The 19,700-nt window shown below is 44.3% G+C and overlaps 3 protein-coding genes across 4 annotated transcripts in view; 2 read left to right on the forward strand and 1 right to left on the reverse strand.

The window, feature by feature from the left end:
* The first annotated feature begins 848 nt into the window (after nt 1–848).
* Nucleotides 849–6,890, forward strand: slc3a1 (solute carrier family 3 member 1). The gene is made up of 10 exons (XM_061836603.1): nt 849–1,331; nt 2,008–2,187; nt 2,255–2,400; nt 2,480–2,605; nt 3,494–3,613; nt 4,774–4,898; nt 5,314–5,515; nt 5,586–5,768; nt 6,197–6,322; nt 6,400–6,890. Exons 1-10 carry the CDS (start codon nt 953–955, stop codon nt 6,829–6,831), a joined length of 2,019 nt encoding a protein of 672 aa, XP_061692587.1. The 5' UTR covers nt 849–952; the 3' UTR covers nt 6,832–6,890.
* On the reverse strand, nt 6,880–18,445 carry prepl (prolyl endopeptidase like). The gene is made up of 15 exons (XM_061836602.1): nt 18,229–18,445; nt 18,004–18,123; nt 17,865–17,931; nt 17,352–17,499; nt 17,217–17,278; nt 17,014–17,140; nt 15,537–15,753; nt 14,949–15,143; nt 14,590–14,808; nt 10,342–10,511; nt 10,067–10,283; nt 9,712–9,861; nt 8,498–8,624; nt 7,757–7,839; nt 6,880–7,015 (listed from the first exon to the last, which is right to left on the reverse strand). Exons 1-15 carry the CDS (start codon nt 18,328–18,330, stop codon nt 6,935–6,937), a joined length of 2,085 nt encoding a protein of 694 aa, XP_061692586.1. The 5' UTR covers nt 18,331–18,445; the 3' UTR covers nt 6,880–6,934.
* Nucleotides 18,446–18,539: 94 nt separating this feature from the next.
* The window catches only part of camkmt (calmodulin-lysine N-methyltransferase), a 118,310-nt gene continuing 117,149 nt past the window's right edge, over nt 18,540–19,700 (forward strand). The window contains exon 1 of one of the 2 annotated variants that reach the window (XM_061836604.1): nt 18,540–18,801. In XM_061836604.1, the coding sequence (XP_061692588.1) occupies nt 18,706–18,801 (96 nt within the window). In that variant the 5' untranslated portion in view covers nt 18,540–18,705. The remainder of the gene's footprint in view (nt 18,802–19,700) is intronic. The other variant, XM_061836606.1, reaches the window with a different exon arrangement.

A 19,700-nucleotide genomic window follows, 5' to 3' on the forward strand; every position in this document is an offset into this window, starting at 1 on the left:
CTCAAGCAAAATAAAGGGTACCTATCGCTGATTCATGCAATTAAGTAAAGAATGGTGGGAAAGTGTTTGTCCCTTTCCAGATTTATTTTTTGCGTGCCATTTAACAGTTTTAATATTAGACGCAATACAAGTAAACACAAAATTGTTTAAACAAAGTTTTTTTTTTTTTTTTTATTAAGGTGGGGAAAAAAAATCCAAACCCAAATCCTGGACTTACGTAGGTTATTACTTTTTTGAGCACCACTTGAGAGATGACCATCTTTTTTTTTTTTTTTTTTTTTTTTTTACTGTTCTATGAAATTAAATGAACCCAACTCCATTTGGTACTATGTTGTACAATCTGCACAATGCATTAATTTTAATATTTGCTGTAAAATAGTGGCCTGGCAGGTCCTGCTAGACAGAACTTTTTTAGATTTCAGGGACAGACCAGCATGAAAACTACAAAAGTGATGTATGCGTTTTTCTTTTTTTGACATTCTTTCCTTGAATGTCAATTATAGATTGGATTTTAAACCAAACAGAGAAGATGCTTGTGTTGCCATGAAAACAAATGAATACAAACTCTCTCCGTTGCCACTTTCCGCTGTATGTTTTGTGCTTTTGCATTGGTTCTTTGTGTACAGGCACTGCAGACTGTCCTTGCCGATGTGTGCTGTGAGAAGTAGTCGTCGACTTGGTAAATGTCATTTTTTCTTCACCCTGATGTTAGAAACCTCTTAGTGCTCAGTTTGGATTAACTTTGTAATAACTGCATGGACTGATCCAATGCACTTTCCGCAGTCTGACCAAAGTAATCTCTAACCCATTCCCCCCCGCATTCCACAGGTTGGACAAGCAGTGCGCATGTGTGTGAGAGATAAATACAAAGGAGAGAACCCTGACCTCCTTGCCACACACCAAGAAAGAAGTAACACTGCATCCTCATTCAGACCGTAAACGTATAAACGACATGGAGCTGGGCACTCTGAACCAGGCCTTCCAGGAGGTTGAAGACAGCAAGCCGGTGGAGGACATCCCCACCACCACCCATGTGCAGCTGGAAGAAAAGGTGGCAGACCCCCCTGCCAACGAGTACACGCAGATCAAGCCGTACGCTGGCATGCCCAAGGAGGTGCTGCTGCTTTACTCCTCGCAGGCCTGCTACAGAGTACCGCGGGAGATCTTGTTCTGGCTCATCGTGGCCTGCACGCTGACGCTGGTAGCCCTCACCATCAGTGTGGTGGCGCTGTCGCCCCGTTGCCTCAGCTGGTGGCAGGTGTCCCCCGTTTACCAGGTGTACCCCCGCTCCTTTAGGGACTCCGACGGAGATGGAGTAGGAGACATCAAAGGTGAGTAATTGAATATTACACTCTTCACATCCTGGACACTTTTTGCGAAGGCAACTTCTTAATCATCCATCCATTTTCATAGCCGCTTATCCTCACGAGAGTCGCGGCAGTGCTGGAGGCTATCCCAGCAGTCAATGGGCAGGAGGCGGGGTACACCCTGAACTGGTTGCCAGCCAATCGCAGGGCACATCGAGACAAATTTGCGGCACTCACAGTCACACCTAGGGGTAATTTAGAGTGTCCAAATTGGGATGTGGGAGGAAACCGGGGTGCCCGGAGAAAACAAACGAAGGGACGGGGAAAACATGCAAACGCCACACAGGCCGGTCCGGGATTGAACCCGGGACCTCAGAACTGTGAGGCCAGCGCTTTCCACCTGATCCACTGTGCCGTCCAGTCATAAACAGAAAAAACAAAAGACGATGTTATCAGGGATATCGGGTGCAACAAAAATTGTGGGTGTTGAAAACCTTTCAACAGATTACAGATACTCAAAGTGTTAATTATTAAGTAAAGCGTCAATGAATTAATAAATCTGCACATGATGGATGCCACTGGTTTATGAAGTAATCAACATTTAATTTGAATAAATAAACAAATGAAAAAAGATGGTACCTGGGAGTCGTTTAGATGTTTATGGATTATGTGTTTTTGTGTGCGCACATGCACTTCGCAGGCATTCAGGAGATGCTGGGCCACTTCGAGTACCTGAACATCAAGTCGGTGTGGATCAGTCCCATCTACCGCTCCCCCATGAGGGATTTAGGCTATGACGTAGAAGATTTCCGGGCCATCGACCCACTTTTTGGCACTATGCAAGATTTTGATGATCTCTTGGCTGAGATGCACAAATTAGGTAACGTCCTCAACGAGTTCTTGTAAAGCGACCCGCCTCATGTGATTCCCGGCTCTGCTTCCACCAGGTTTGAAGCTGATCATGGACTTCATTCCGAATCACACCAGCGACAAGCACCGTTGGTTTAACCTGAGTCGTGCCAGAGAGCCACACTACGAGGACTACTATGTCTGGGCTGATTGCAGTGCCACAGGACCCAAGCCCAATAACTGGGTAGGTTCATTTGATGGCCTACCAAACCTATCAATCATAAGACTGAGACGGTTAAATCTTTTTGCTTCCTTTCGTTCAGGTGAGCATGTTTGGGAACTCATCATGGACGTATGATGAAGTTCGAGGACAATGTTACCTGCACCAGTTCCTCAAGAAGCAACCTGACCTGAACTTCAGAAACCCTCGTGTCCGCCAGGAGATGCTTGTAAGATGACGACGGCGCATAATGTTCGTGTTGATGCGGCTTACAGATTAAAAAAAGTCGATTTTTTTGGAGTGGCTGTTGCAAAGACCTCATGTCAATCCTATTGAAAATGTATGATCAGACCTGAAAAGGGATGTGCGGGTAAGGTGGCGTACAAACTTGGCATGGTTACACCAGTTCTGTCAGGAGGAACCATCCAAAATTCCTCCCAACTACCTTGGCACATAATTCTCACTCTTACCTTTGCCCCCCGAGTGCCACCCTGCAGCCGTTAGAAAAAATGCACAAATTACCCGCATCACCGCATAAACCGCAGGGTTGAAAGCGTGTGAAAAAAGTCCCGGTTTACAGGCCGGAAATTACGGGAATCGTAGCTGATCTAAAATAGGAAACGTGTATGTCTTTTTCTATAAAGTTTTGGTTTCAACTGTATTTAGAGGACAAGAGGAGAGTGTGGATGTTTGCAAAAATATGGATGTTGAAAGTTGTTTATCAGGTTAATGTTAATGACGTGCCGCTCACCTGTGGGGTATCTCGGGTGTGTGTCAATACCCATGTTTTTCCGCAGTGAAAGTTCACACCAAAACTTTTTTTCATATCTGTGGGATGTGTTTCATTTTTAAAAGTGTGGGTGTTATAAACACCCAGCTCTATTCCAGTCGTTGAAGATTAGCCATTGTAAAGTTTTATTTGCTTGCCGCAGTTTTCCGTAACATTTTAGCATCTTGTTTGATGATTGTCGAGACATCCACATTGTAGCTTGACTTGCTTCAAAATGTTACACATTAACTTCACTTTGTGCACATTTAACAGCTGTCATTGCAGCTCAAAGTGCAAGTGAGATTTGTCCCCCTTGTAATTTTTTGTTTTTCACAAATTAAATTCCAGGATATCATCAGTTTTTGGTTGGACAAGGGCGTGGATGGCTTCCGCATGGATTCGGTGAAGCACCTGCTGGAGGCCGCCCACCTGAGGGATGAGCCCCAGGTGGACCCGGACAAGCCTCCTGTGAGTAGATTGGCATTCACCCGAAAAGTGACCTTTTTTGTGTGCCTCAGAAGTGAAAAGAACAGAGGCATATTTGACTGGATTAATTTACTGGGCTATGACACTGTTATTATACCACAGGATTCCACTCAAATCATTATTCAGAGCAGAGCTGCACTTCATTGGAGTGTGATGACCGCGCAGTTGCACACAATGAAGAGTTCATGCTATTACGTAACAAAACAGTCACTCTTGTATGTCTTATCATATGATCCAGCCAATCAGAGGTGGCCAGCTATCTTTTATTGTTAACCTTTTTCTAGCAGACGGGTTGATTTCAAGCCATTAAGATGCCACCTAATTCACATTATGACTACTGTTTCAGCAGAACCCCAAAACTTTTTTTTTTTAATTAGGACACGCACACATGGGCCACATTAGATATAGTTGCAGATCTAATAACATTTTAAATTGTGCCATAAAAAAACTGTTACAGATCAAATACTACAAAAATTTATAACACTTGTATGAATACCTCCATATTTCAGCTTTTTTTTTTTTGTAGATTCATGTAAGTGTAACATCCATCCATCCATTTTCTTTGCCGCTTATGCTCACGAGGGTCGTGGGAAGTGCTGGAGCTTATCCCAGCTGTCAACAGGCAGGAGGCAGGTTACACTCTGAACTGGTTGCCAGCCAATCGCAAGGCACATCAAGACAAGCAGCCGCACTCACAATCACACCTAGGGGCAATTTAGAGTCAACAATTAATGTTGCATGTTTTTGGGATTTGGGAGGAAACCAGAGTGCGTGGAGAAAATCCACACAGCACGGGGAGAACATGCAAACTCCACACAGGCGGGTCTGGGATTGAACCCGGGACTTCAGAACTGTGAGGCCAATGCTCTCTAGCTGAGCCACCCACCGTACCACCCAAGTGTAACAGTTGTAATAATTCATGTTAAATTAAATACATACTAACTCTCTAAAAAGTCATGCAAATCTCCTCATACTGTGAATAAAAGTGTGTGTGTGTGGTGGTGGTGGGGGGGTGGAGGAGCCCCCTCTCATCCCAAAATCAGTTGAGATAGGCTCTGACTCACATATTGTCTTGTTGTTTCATGTGTACGTAATATTGCGGCCCATGGGTATAGTTTGCAATCTGTGTGTTTTAATTCCAGGAGTCAGTGGTTTCCGAGTGGGACCTCCACCACGACTTCACCACCACTCAGCTGGGCCTCCATGACCTCCTAAGGGAGTGGAGAGCTCAAATGGACGACTTCAGCAGAGAACCTGGCAGATACAGGTACGGTTTTCCCCCTCTATAACAGGGCCCCCCCCCCCAACCAACAATATCACAATTTTTTAAGCAAAATGTTTTTCCCATGATTAATTAAAAAAATATATTCACAGTATACTGTTATATCCTCACATATACGAAGTGGCATCCAGTTGCTGATACACTTTTTAGTGGTTTATTGAACACGGGGAGAACGGCAAATACTTTTACAATATGTTTGTGTTTAAAGGATTTATCTTGTTTAAAGCACGTGAGAGGGCATAACTTATAAAAATGTTTTATATGGTCTTATAGGTTTATAATGTATCGCAGCTTTTGACCTGTTGTTGGTCTGGAAATTATAACAATAGTAATAAAGAATACAGGAAGTGCAATAGTTCTTTTTGGACTGCCACACTTTGTGTGTGTACTTGTACATTAGGTTGATGGTGACAGAGTCGCAAGATGGCCCAGAGGTGGAAAAGACCATGATGTACTACGGGACACCTCTGACCAAAGAGAGTGATTTCCCGTTTAACTTTTATCTCCTGGATCTGCCTCAAAATACGAGCGGCCTGTGGGTCAAACATCTGGTGAACCTCTGGATGGCCAACATGCCCACAGGACGCTGGGCCAACTGGCTGGTGAAACGCATCGTTGCCTTATTGTTGCTCATAACTGCAACACACTCATTGTCCGTTTTCCTCGGGTCAGGTCGGGAACCACAACATCCCTCGTGTTGCTTCCAGGGCGGGTCAGCGCTATATGCGGGTCATCAATATGCTCCTGCTGACCCTTCCCGGTACACCGACCACCTACTACGGCGAGGAGATTGGCATGGAGAATATTAACGTGACCGAGAGTCAAATTCAAGACCCAGCTGGCAGATACAATGCGGTAAAACACGTTTTAGAAATTCTACTTTACAAGCGATTATCCAATTACAAGATTACTCTTGTATCATTGGTCATTCTTAATAAAAAAAAAAAAAAAAAATTCCCCCCGTTGATCACGAGATGCTTAAAAAGTAGATCTTGGGGTAAAAAAGTCAGGGCACCCCTGATCTAGATAATAATGACAAGGTTAATGGACACTGCATCATACTGTAAGCTGCTTCGAATATTTTGGTCATCTTGTCCTGACAGTTCAGTTACAAAAGGTCCTCAGTTATGAGGCTGTGCAAACAACCATAAACGATAAACATTTAAGTAATACCTCAGAATGTGCTAATCAAAAATTTGCATTATTATTTTTCAAAAGGAAGAACTTTTATATTGAATTGAGCAGATGTCTAGTGAGTGTACATTGAAGTGTGTTTGATGCAGAGTGCCAGTCGAGATCCTCAGCGTTCTCCAATGCAGTGGAGCGCTGACCCGAATGCAGGCTTCAACAACAAGACCAATATGACGTGGCTGCCCGTGCATCCCAACTACAGCAGAGTCAATGTGGAGGTATAAACAACGCCCTTAGAAAAAAAAACATTTTATTTGAATGCCACATTGACCCGCTCCTATGTGTCTTCCTCCAGGTCCAGAAGCAAGATGAAGGCTCGGTGTTGTCTCAGTATCGCCTCCTGAATACCCTGCGTCAATCGGAGCTGCCCCTCCAACGAGGCTGGTTCTGCTACATCCACGCCGACCGCGGCGTCTTCGCCTACCTGCGAGAACTGGACGGGCTGGACCGTGCCTTCCTCCTGGTGCTCAACTTCGGTCACGAGTCAGCAGTCACCGATCTCTCGGCGATCACTGAGCTGCCCGGGCGGCTGCGGGTACTGATAAGCACAAACCGGGCCAATGACGGTAAAGTCTTCAGCAAGTCTCTGATCGCCACCGAGGCGGGAGAGGGTTTGATGATTGAGTTCTCCTCACGCGCTCGGTTTAACACCAACCACCCGGGGATGTGCTACGTCTCCGAGAAAGCCTGTTATTTAGCCGCCATGGACATTCTTTATACGTGCTAACGTGCAAATTGTATCTCCTTCGATGTGATTGGTTCAATAAGAAACTATCATTGCATTCACATCCCTTGTTGTCCTGTCTTCTGCTGGAATCCACACAACTTTTTCACTTCCGCTTCCTCCTCCATGAAGTGCGAGGAGGTTCCAGGTCCATCTCTTTGTAGAGAAATGCTAGCTGGAGGGCTTCCTATGTGAGGTAGGAAAGACGATTGTCGCATTAATGACAAAGCAGAGACTGGCTGTGCATTTGGTACACAGGCCTTCAATAGGGACTTACCGTAATTTCTCGAAAATAATGCGAAATGTTTTCCCAAAATGTTAATAGAGTGCATTATATTTAGGTATGGATGAAAAATAAAAAATACAATCACATTGTATAGTCAAATACAGGTACATAGTGGTAAAAAATGTATACATATATATTTCGTTATGATATTCAATGTCTGTTACACATTTATATACAGTATATTACGGTAATGTCCACCCCCTCCAACCTGAGCTCTCTGAGCTCCTCGAGGAGCCTGCATTTTACGATCATTAGGGTAGCATGCTTGTTGCTACTGAACCAAGATAATTCCCAATATTTTTTTAGCATGTGGGTAGGAACAAACTGGTGCTGTGCATTGTACATTGGTAGAAGGGTTTTCCTGATTTTATTTTATTTTTTTAAGGTCAACTTTTGGGGTGGGCGCATTATACTTAAGGACGCATTATGCTCGAGAAATTACGGTAATCCACTTTCCATACTATACAAAAATGTTCTGTAAAGTAACAGCATTCAACTGCGCCACGTACATCATCTGGAGAAATTCAGGATGGTTATTTATCAAAAACGATGTAAGTAAAATACATAGACCATATCATCATCAGATATGCTAATCATTAAATGCAGTAACTTGCAGCTTCAATAATTCCTCTTTGTTTTTACCTCCTCCAGCATGGACTCCCAGTCATCTGATCCAATGTGATTTGCTCCAGGTTGTATACTCACAACTATGTTTGGTTCAGGGTCTGGAGGAAAGTACAGAAGAGATGAAAACAGTATTTGTTAAAGATATTTCTAGTCCCTGGACGTCCACTTCCTATCCACCGCTCACTCCTGTCTCCGCGTCCATCCTTTCAATTCAGATGATCTTTCCCCCCCAGTGCCCTGCCCCTCCACTTCCCCTTTGCGGTAGTCGTGGCTGTTTCACATGCGCGGTCTTGACCTTGACAGCTCCCGGTCTGTGGCGTCTAATCTCTGGCTTTGATACACTATCTCTTTACCATGCTAATGGGCGTCCGCCGCCCGCTCTCAACGCCATCAGCACTTTATCAAATAGACTCCGGAGAGCCGAGATTATGCGCGCTGTGGGCGTATGAACAACCGAAGGCGGGCGATGCGATGAGGTCCGATTAGAAGCAAGGGGGGTGGGGGTGGGGGGTGTTTGAGAGGAGAGAGCCCGTCTGTGGGGAAATGAGTGCAATTAGCGAGCACGCGCGCGCACACACTGGACCTCAAGGTGACCTCGGCTATACATTGGGCTTGAACTTAAAATTACTCCCACGATGGATGGCTGCTTCGGTGTGCTGACGTACACCGAATGGAACCATTACAATTTCTGACAGAACAGACATGGCATGCATGCCTGCGTCTATATGTTAGTGCAGAGGCTCTGTTTGAATGCACCTGATGTGGCTGCTGTGTTGAAGTGAATTTGCGCTGCTTCCTTCAGCTTCTCAGCATACTTCAGGACACCGGCTAGAGGCGTCCTGTCGTCGTCGGTGTAGGCCGACAGGAGCATTGACGGGTAGCGCTAAAACAAGGAAGGAGGAACCCCATTAAAATACAATTCTAATTTTTTTTTTTTTTAATGCCAATTAGTTAAAAGCCACATGCATAGCTCTTATCCACTAATTAACAAGACAGTGAACCCCTATTTATCGCATTGAATACAATGGAAAACCATGTTATTTAATGTCAAATGTTTTATGATAGTTTAAATGTTTTAACGCTACCATACTCTTTAAACTCATTAAAACCCGTTTTTTAACACATTGTTTCACATTATTTTTTAACACAAAAAAAACAAAAATTACAAGCATAAAATTTTGTAAAATGTGTCATGTATATGCCTGGTGGGGTGCCATGTTTTGTTTACATGCGTGTGTCGGCACATGAAAGCTGTCAGCAGCTTTTGTGTGCTGAATGCGTTTTTTTGCAGGTGCCCAACCTAATGACAGTTTGGTTAAAAGACACAGGAGGGGCGCTGCAGGAAAGTTTCAATGTCAGCGGAAAAGGAATATTAATGTATTTTTGGTTTCATTTGTATCATGTGTAAAAGGCATTTTGTTTTAGGTGAGGCCCCATAGCTCATTGGTTAGAGCATTGGTTTGATCAACCAGGGGTCATGAGTTTTTATCCCACTGGAGCCTCCAGTCCCTGAGAGGGGTTGCGTCAGGAAGGGCATCTGGCGTAAAAAAAAACTGCCAAACAAATATGAACATTCATCTGAAATGTCACGCTGTGGTGACCCCTAACAGGACAAGCTGAAAGAAACAGATTTTATTTCTTTTTAAATTCCTCAATGCGCTTTCATCCATTTAATAAATGGCTGAAAATTGTGTCTGCAACTGTAGGTGAGGGCATTACATTATCCTATAAAACCCATAACAAAACGATGGCTTCGAAAAAGCAGTTCATGAACACTGAATGATGAACTTGAACTGCAATATAGCATGGAACACTCACAAATCTACACAAAGTAAACTTGCATTAACAAATACTGCCGACTGGATCAGCTGCTTTTCTTCCTACTTGAGATGTAAGGGAAACTAATTTAAAACTAATTTCTTGTGCGATTTGAATGACTGTATCGGGTGGTAAGGCGGGCGCGTCACTACCTGAGGAGTAATGTTGCAAACTGGGCAATAGGAGGAGATGGTGAGCCTGTGCTCTGGGTTCCCCACAGGGTCGCCCCACTCTTCCCTATCCTCCAGTGTGAGAGGCAGTTCGGGGTCTTCCATTGTTCCCAGCACATCAAGGAATGGACTCTGTCAAATTGTAGAAAAGTACAGTGAACCCCCGCTACATTGCAGTTAATCAATAACTAATCATTTTCATGATTTTTTTTACATTTTACAGTACGGTACATAGCCAAGTCTGAATTTGGAATTACAACGCAAGTTTACATATTTCAATGGGTATCTCTCGTTGATCACATCTGTAGGTTAAACCAGGACAGACCCAACTGTGTACCTGCAGCACGACTGCCCGCATCATGTCAGGCCGTCTGTTGCACAGCGCCCCCACTGGCACGGCTCCCGCGCTGCAGGCTGTGAGGACGGTCCGCGAAGGGCTGTAGACCCCCGAGGAGAAGAGGTGACTGAGGCAGGCTTGAAGGTCCTCCACTCCTCTGTGCTTCCCCTCGATGCGAGCTTGTCTGTGCCACGCCAGCCCCCGCTCTCCTCCCCCTCTATACGGCATCACAGTTACTACAAATGCTTCTACTTGTGACTTCTGCTCTACGTTACCTTATATGGCAGTAGGCCAAAGCCCAGCCCTGTTCCAGCAGAAACCTTTTCTTGGGGCAGAACTGCATGTTGACGTCCTGGCCGTAAGCTCCGTAGACGTGCACCAGCAGAGGCGTGTTTTTCATCAACTTCATTCCGTAAAAGAGCGTCACTGGGACTGTGGTGCCGTCCTATGTCAGAGATGCAAATTCAACTTTATGTTCCCCGTGAGAAATATGAATGAATTACACAGATTTTTAGATACAGATTTGAGTACTTGGAATCTTCTTCTTTTCCTTTCGGCTTGTCCCGTTAGGGGTCGCCACAGCGTGTCATCTTTTGCCATCTTCCTCTCTAACCCCAACTGCCCTCATGTCTTCCCTCACCACATCCATAAACCTTCTCTTTGGTCTTCCTCTCGCTCTTTTGCCTGGGAGCTCCATCCTCAGCATCCTTCTACCAATATACTCACTCTCTCGCCTCTGAACATGTCCAAACCATCGAAGTCTGCTCTCTCGAATCTTGTCTCCAAAACATCCATCTTTGGCTGTCCCTCTAATGAGCTCATTTCTAATCCTATCCAACCTGCTCACTCCGAGCGAGAACCTCAACATCTTCATTTCTGCCACCTCCAGTTCAGCTTCCTGTTGTTTCTTCAGTGCCACCGTCTCTAATCCGTACATCATGGCCGGCCTCACCACTGTTTTGTAAACTTTGCCCTTCATCCTAGCAGAGACTCTTCTGTCACATAACACACCAGACACCTTTCGCCAGCTGTTCCAACCTGCTTGGACCCGTTTCTTCACTTCCTGACCACACTCTCCATTGCTCTGTATTGTTGACCCCAAGTATTTGAAGTCGTCCACCCTCGCTATCTCTTCTCCCTGTAGCCTCACTCTTCCCCCTCCACTTTTCTCATTCACGCACATATATCCTGTTTTACTTCCTCTCCTTTCCAGTGCATATCTCCATCTTTCCAATTGTTCCTCTGCATGCTCCCTGCTTTCACTGCATATGACAATATCATCTGCGAACATCATGGTCCAAGGGGATTCCAGTCTAACCTCATCTGTCAGCCTATCCATTCCCACTGCAAACAGGAAGGGGCTCAGAGCTGATCCCTGATGCAGTCCCACCTCCACCTTAAATTCCTCTGTCACACCTAAGGCACACCTCACCATTGTTCTGCTGCCATCATACATGTCCTGTACTATTTTAACATACTTCTCTGCCACACCAGACTTACGCATGCAGTACCACAGTTCCTCTCTTGGTACTCTGTTATAGGCTTTCTCTAGATCCACAAAGACACAATGCAGCTCCTTCTGACCTTCTCTGTACTTTTCCACGAGCATCCTCAAGGCAAATAATGCATCTGTGGTCCTCTTTCTAGGCATGAAACCATACTGTTGCTCGCAGATACTTACTTCTGTCCTGAGTCTAGCCTCCACTACTCTTTCCCATAACTTCATTGTGTGGCTCATCAACTTTATTCCTCTATAGTTCCCACAGCTCTGAACATCCACTTTGTTCTTAAAAATGGGAACTAGAACACTTTTCCTCCATTCTTCAGGCATCTTTTCGCCCGCTAGTATTCTGTTGAATAAGTTGGTCAAAAACTCCACAGCCATCTCTCCAAATTGCTTCCATACCTCTACCGGTATGTCATCAGGACCAACTGCCTTTCCATTTTTCATCCTTTGTAGTGCCTTTCTGACTTCCCCCTTAGTAATCATTTCCACTTCCTGGTCCTTCACTCTTGCCTCTTCAACTCTTCCTTCTCTCTCATTTTCTTCATTCATCAACTTATCAAAGTATTCTTTCCATCTATTTAGCACACTACCGGAACCAGTCAACACATTTCCATCTCTATCCTTAATCACCCTGACCTGCTGCACATCCTTCCCATCTCTATCCCTCTGTCTGGCCAACCTGTAGAGATCCTTTTCTCCTTCTTTCGTGTCCAACCTGGTTACATGTCTTCATATGCCTCTTGTTTAGCCTTTGCCACCTCTACCTTTGCCCTACGTCGCATCTCGATGTACTCCTTTCGCCTCTCCTCAGTCCTCTCAGTATCCCACTTCTTCTTCGCTAATCTCTTTCCTTGTATGACTCCCTGTATTTTGGGGTTCCACCACCAAGTCTCCTTCTTCCTACCAGATGACACACCAAGTACTCTCCTGCCTGTCTCTCTGATTACCTTGGCTGTCGTTGTCCAGTCTTCCGGGAGCTTCTGCTTTCCATCGAGAGCCTGTCTTACCTCTTTCCGAAAGGCCGCACAACATTCTCAGCTTCCACCACATGGTTCTCTGCTCTACCTTTGTCTTCTTAATCTTCCTACCCACCACCAGAATCATCCTACATACTACCATCCTATGCTGTCGAGCTACACTCTCCCCTACCACTACTTTACAGTCAGTAACCTCCTTCAGATTACATCGTCTGCACAAAATATAATCTACCTGCGTGGTTCTACCTCCGCTCTTGTAGGTCACTATATGTTCCTCCATCTTCTGGAAATAAGTGTTCACTACAGCCATCTCCATCCTTTTTGCAAAGTCCACCACCATCTGCCCTTCAAAGTTCCTTTCCTGGATGCTGTACTTACCCATCACTTCTTCATCGCCCCTGTTTCCTTTAGCAATATGTCCATTACAATCTCCACCAATCACAACTCTCTCGCTGTCTGGGATGCTCAGAACTACTTCATCTAGTTCCTTCCAGAATTTCTCTTTCAACTTTAGGTCACATCCTACCTGTGGTGCATAGCCGCTAACCACATTATACATAACACCCTCAATTTCAAATTTTAGTCTCATCACTCGATCTGATACTCTTTTCACCTCCAAGACATTCTTAGCCAGCTCTTCCTTTAAAATAACCCCTACTCCATTTCTCTTCCCATCTACTCCGTGGTAGAATAATTTAAACCCTGCTCCTAAACTTAGGTACTTCCTTTCCACCTGCTCTCTTGGATGCACAGAATATCAACCTTTCTCCTAATCATCATGTCAACCAACTCCTGAGCTTTTCCTGTCATAGTCCCAACATTCCAAGTCCCTACACTCAGTTGTAGGCTCTGTGCATTCCTCTTTTTCTTCTGACGCTGGATCCGGTTTCCTCCTCTTCTTTGTCTTCGACCCACAGTAGCTGAATTTCCACCGACGCCCTGCAGGTTAGCAGTGCCGGGGGCGGGCGTTGTTAACCCGGGCCACGACCGATCCGGTATGGGATTCTTTAGATGAACGCTCATATTTGTTTGGCACAGTTTTTACGCCGGATGCCCTTCCTGACGCAACCCTCTGCATTTATCCGGGCTTGGGACCGGCCTACAGATTGCACTGGTTTGTGCCCCCATAGGGCTGCATTTGAGTACTTGGAATGAATGCACTTAATTATAACACTTTTGTTTTACTTTAAATGAATCCAATTATATTTTGCATCAAATCAAATTGGTTTTAAATTCAGATTTCATTGCTGCACTATACATATTTTTGGGTTTCATGTGTCTTGAACAAATTTTTGCAATAAAACGAATCCCCGAAAAATATGAATAACTTGAACAACTAAAATTTCAACTCCCATGCATACGTTTATCTTTCATTCAGCTTATCCTCACTCATCTTCGGACAATAACAAATATAAAACATTGACATTGATATTGTGGAACAAGCCATCCATTTTCTTAGCCACTTGTCCTCACAAGGGTCGCAGGAGTGTTGGACCCTATCCCAGCTGTCAATGGGAAGGAAGCAGGGTTACACCCTGAACTGGTTGCCAGCCAATCGTAGTGCACATAGAGACAAACAGCTGCACTCACACCTAGGGGCAATTTGTAGTGCCCAATTAATGTTGCATGTTTTTGGGATGTGGGAGGAAACCGGAGTGCCCGGAGAAAACCCACGCAGGCACGGGGGGAGAACACGCAAACTCCACACAGGCGGGATTGGGATTGAATCCGGGACCTCAGAACTGTGAGGCCAACGCTTTCCAGCTGAGCCACCGTGCCGCCTGGAACATACTATTCAAATATTAATATACTTAATATACTAATTATTCAATTAAATCTTCCCCTACATGATAGTTACGCAGTTATGATGTAGCTAAGTAAGGTAACCTAAATATTATTGCACAGGTGTACTTAATGTTGTGGCCTTTGATTGCACAATTACTGAGTTTGTGTAATACAGTATAAAGATTTGGATTAAACAAACCCAGCAGACAGATTCCTGTCTGAGCTAATGATTGTTTCACATTTATTGTTTGTACCTGGCTGCAGGCCTTCAGGCGCGCTGTAATATAATTCTCCTGGTTCTTCCGAAAGGCGGTGGGCCCGTCGCCCGTGCCCGATGAAAGGAGGCCTTCCTCGGGATAAAGACGGTAGGAAACCTGGGGGCGGACTGGAGAGGATAGCAGGAACTCCAATGTGCCGCGTTGGTCCGCAAGGCCGGGACGCTCGGATTCAATGACGCATGCCCAGGAGGGGAGCTTCAAGTATACAAGTGTAATAAAGTAAGTAATAACAGTAACAAAAAAAGTAAGTTATAACTGTTATAACTACTACTAAAGTAAGTAATAACAGTAATGTTCATAAATATGCACAAACAATCTTGTTTTTGTTTTAAAACCTGCAGCGTATACGCTTCCCTCGGTTGGAAGAGAGGGACGATGATCAGCTCAAGCTCAAACTCGGTTGTCGTCATGGCAACCAGCACGCAGTGGTCCCCAACCACATCCATGTCTTTGAGCACAGTGCCGAGAGAAGGCGTGAATACGGGGCTCCAGGACACCATGGAGGGCTCAGAGAGGGGGGCCTTTATCACCTGGATATGGGAGGTATGGTTTTGAATTAACCATAATTTCTTATACATCTTTTTGCCTTTTACATAAATGTTTGAACTCAATCACTTCTCTGGGTGACAATAAACTTTGCACTCAACTTTGACTGCACTCCTGCTTCCTTTCTTTTGGAGTAGGATTGAAAGGATGCAGAAAAAATATATATTTGCCAAAACTTTAAAACATTTTTAATATTGAAAAGACTAGGAAAACATTTTTGCCCATATTCTTAATTTTAACATCAAAACTCAAAAGCATCCGGACAAAGCGAGACTCAAGACTGAAGTTGGCCCCTCACAGGGTTTCGCAAGTCCAATTTTTATCCACACTTTAAATGATTGTGATTGAACATTTTTCATTCTTTATTTACACCGTACCTGATATTCCTGCCCAGGCCCCGTGTTGGCGAGTATGATCAAGTTCCGCCTCCAGTGTTCCACGTGGTACAACAGTTCCGGCTGGCGCGCCTGAACCAGGGTGGGTTCCAGGCGTGGGTCCGAGACGTCCACAAGCAGCACCTCGGAGCTGTTCCTACTGCTGCAGGTGATGCTCAGGGTGTTGCGGTCTCTGGAGAGGGACACCTCCACAAACACACTCAGGTGGGGAAATAGAATTTACGTTAAAGAGAAGCCAGGGCAAATGTAATATTGCCATGCATCATGATATTGCCAAAGAAATACTAGAATATTCACAGGGCTTTGGCTTCTGTAATAAAACAAGATATTGTCGGTGAATGTGAATTTGGAAATACCGTAATTTCCAGCCTACAGCGCCCACCTGCTTCTAAGCCTCACCCAGGACATTTGTAAAGGAAATACCATTTGGTAGATACATAAGCAGCACCTCTGTAAAAGCCACAAGTTCCCACATTGAAACACGAGATATTTACAAAGAAAGCCGGGACACAGAAAAAGTTTTCAAAGTTGCAATACCTTAGCTTAGCACAAACAGGGCTGTTAAACTATAAACCTACCAGTTGAAAAAAAAAAAAAAAAAAAAAACAGCCGTGGCAGCTACACAATAGCAACATCGTAGCACAGCACTTACAGGACCGGTTAAAAAAAAAAAAAAAAAAACGAAATCACTGAGACGGGGCAGTAACACAGCAGCAAAACTCTACCACGGCGCTTATGCTAGTGCAGCGCGAACAGGGTAAGTAAGGAAGTAAGTTTCTTTCAGCTTGTCCCGTTAGGGGTCGCCACAGCGTAACATCTCAGATGAACGCTCATTTTTGTTTGGCACAGTTTTTATTGCCGGATGCCCTTCTTTATGCAACCCCTCTTGGGGAGTACAGGCCCCAGTGATATACGAACTCAAAACCCCTGGTTTACGAAACCAGTGCTCCAACCACTGAGCTATGGAAGCCAGTTAAAAATAAATAAATAACTAAATTAAACACACCTAAATCACTGAGACACGGCAGTAAAATAGCAGCAACACGCTAGCGCGTCACGTATGCTAGCGCGGTAAAAAACAAAACAAAAACAAAAAAAACATACCGGTAAAAATCACTGAGACATACCAACATGCTAGCACAGCGCTAACGCTACTGCAGCACTAACAGGGCTGGTTAAAAAAAAAAAAAAAAACATACCAGTAAAAGTCACTTCCTCGCCACATTGAGTCCACCTTCTGACGCTTACCTTTTCCGCTCACGTGCCACCTTGCAGCCGTGAGAAAAAAATGCACAAATAAAACGCATCAACGCATAAGCCGCAGGGTTGGAAGCATGTGAAAAAAGTCGCGGCTTATAGGCCGGAAATTATGGTATGTGGAACAGCACTATGCTACTGGACACAGTGGGATTTTTAAAAGGTTATTTATCAATAAAAATAAACAAGTTATCAAACTCACTCCGGTTCTGATTCCTCATACACGGGATGTATCGTGTGGCCGTTTTGGGTCAGGTCCAGACGATACACTGTTTGGCACTTCACATTTTCCTGGGTGGTGTAAAACAACACCTCATCTGTGGCCCACTCTTACGAGACACAAATACGTTAGTTGCGTGGCCATTATTGGATTTACATAATGCTGTTTAAAAAGTTTTTGTTTACCAAAGGTGAAGACATTGTCCAACGTGAGTACGCTTCTTTGGCCAAGCTTCGCAACCACGCACCTGGGTTGGATATCACATTCATTTGAGTGAAAACAAAAAAGAAATCTCCATATTCTGTTTGATATTTTTTGACCTGATTGTTTCTGCGTTGTGAGTCTTCAATGTGGCGGCAAGATGCTTCTCCTGAGGGGAAAGTCGTATTCTCTGCACACTCCACTCTTGTGTCTCCGCACCTGCAGTGACGCATCCCAGGTCAAGAACCTGCTCCGGTTCCGACTCGCCTGCGAGCAATATGGTGGTTTGATTAGCGATCGAGATGATGCCATATGAACTAGATCATGAAACGTCTTAGCCACATTCATCTTAGCAATGGATGGGTGATGATTTGTCCAAATACATTGAGGTAGTTAGGCTCCGGCACTCCCGCAACCCTTGTAAGGATGAGCGGCTGAGAAAATGGACATGGGACTTTTGTGCCCTTAAAATTGTGGTGCTGTGCATTCCTTGGCAGCAGTTTTGAAATATTAAATGTCATACTTTTGCTCAAACTCTGTAAAGTTGAAATTCGGTCTAGCTTTCACACCGCATTGATTGTTACGCATTTATAGAAACAAAAAAAAAAAATAAAAGTGTCATGTTTGCTTACTTTTTCTGTTCTCCATTCTGAAGATACTGTTTCCTTCCATAAAATAAACATGGCGACGTCCGCACACCTGTGTCAAAAAAATTATAGAATTCAAAATGTGTAACTTAATAGTGGCCATTAACTTTTATGCGTTGATTACCGCTGAGTGGTCAGCTACGTTTCTGAACCTGCTGTAAGTTGCTTTCAGGTGTCTCTTGAAATACGTTTGTAAGTCCTTGTACCGCTCGAGACCACGGCTGACATGATCCAAGGTTGCGTCCTTTAAATAGAAATCTGTTAAAATACTTCTAAATCTAATCAAAGCGGACTTTTTCATTTTCAATAGTGGTCCTTAAACGTGGCATCGATAGTTGGCCACACTTACGCTGTTGTAGTATCGACAATGCACGCGCTTCGTGACCCAATGGACATCCTTAAAATTTGAACGAAATAATACGAAACGTGCAGGTAAATTGAGAACAGCCATTATACGATTTCATTATTCATCCGCTATCTTGAAGGAGGTTTACCAGCCGCCATGCTTCCTTGAATGAAGCCGGCTGTGAATGACGTACGACAGACACGTCAGACAAAACCAATCAATACCCGAGTTGACCAGTTGCTTATTTCTGTCTTAAAAACTGAGCTCTATTGCTCTGAAAGCTACTAACATGTCTCAAGCATCCGTAGTGTACGGAAGTGGGCTCAATCGTTAAAAGGTGACTCCAAGTTAGCTGATTATATTCGTTTTGGTGTACTTTTGATGTGGGAAAAAAGTCCCAATTTTTATATCACTGCGTCGCTGCCTTTAACTCCACACATTCGTTCGGACGCATTTGGACGTCGCTTTTAAAGAACAAACATGAACGAAGACGCGTCTCGTGCTGCCAATTCTCAAACGTCTCACGATGGTGTCACTGCGGATGTTGCACGAGCCAGGTGGACCCTCCTCAGACAGGTAATACCTTTCAGCATTGCAAATAGTCCGTTAAGAGTACAAACAAAATTGAATTAATACCGCATGTGTAATATTGATGTTGCGTTTAACGTTATGACCCCAAAACTGGAGGGACTCCACGATTGTTGATGATCCTTCTGGGCCACCGTACTGATATTAATCCTTAAATCCTATCTATATTTTTTCATCTCATATTCCAACCATCCATTTTCCTAGCCGCTTATCCTCACAAGGGTCGCGGTAGTGCTGGAGCCTACCCCAGCTGTCAATGGGCAGGAGGCGGGGTACACCCTGAACTGGTCGCCAGCCAATCGCAGGGCACAAAGAGAAAAACAGCCGCACTCACAATCACACTTGGGGGCAATTTAGACTGTTCTCTTAATGTTGGATGTTTGTGGGATGTGGGAGGAAACAGGAGTGCCCGGAGAAAACCCACGTAGGCATGGGAAGAACATGCAAACTCCACACAGGGAGGGCCGGGATCAAACCCGGGACCTCAGAACTGTGAGGCCAACACTTTACCAGCTGATCTACTGTGCCACATATTTATACAATATATGTTAGATTATTAGATATAAACAAATAGAGCATAGATTATTTTCTCTCATAGAGGCACCACTTCATTACAAAACCGCCAAATTACTTGATCATTGTGGAAACCTGAGTATGTAGATGTGATACACTAAACACAAATCTGTCCTTACCCCATTTGTCAAGAACTTTATTGAGAAATCTACTATGTTTTGCTTATGACAAGCAACTGTCACTTTGATATTGTCTTTCACCATTCTGTGTCCAGACTCCAAATGAATGACCCCTGTAGAAACTCACTCCATTTTTTTTTCCCTAGATGACCAGAGAGGAGCTCAGTGGAAGGCAGTTTTAGTCATTTGTGCTAA

The sequence above is a fragment of the Syngnathoides biaculeatus genome, chromosome 12, assembly GCF_019802595.1.
Source record: "Syngnathoides biaculeatus isolate LvHL_M chromosome 12, ASM1980259v1, whole genome shotgun sequence".
Taxonomy (NCBI): Eukaryota; Metazoa; Chordata; class Actinopteri; order Syngnathiformes; family Syngnathidae; genus Syngnathoides; species Syngnathoides biaculeatus.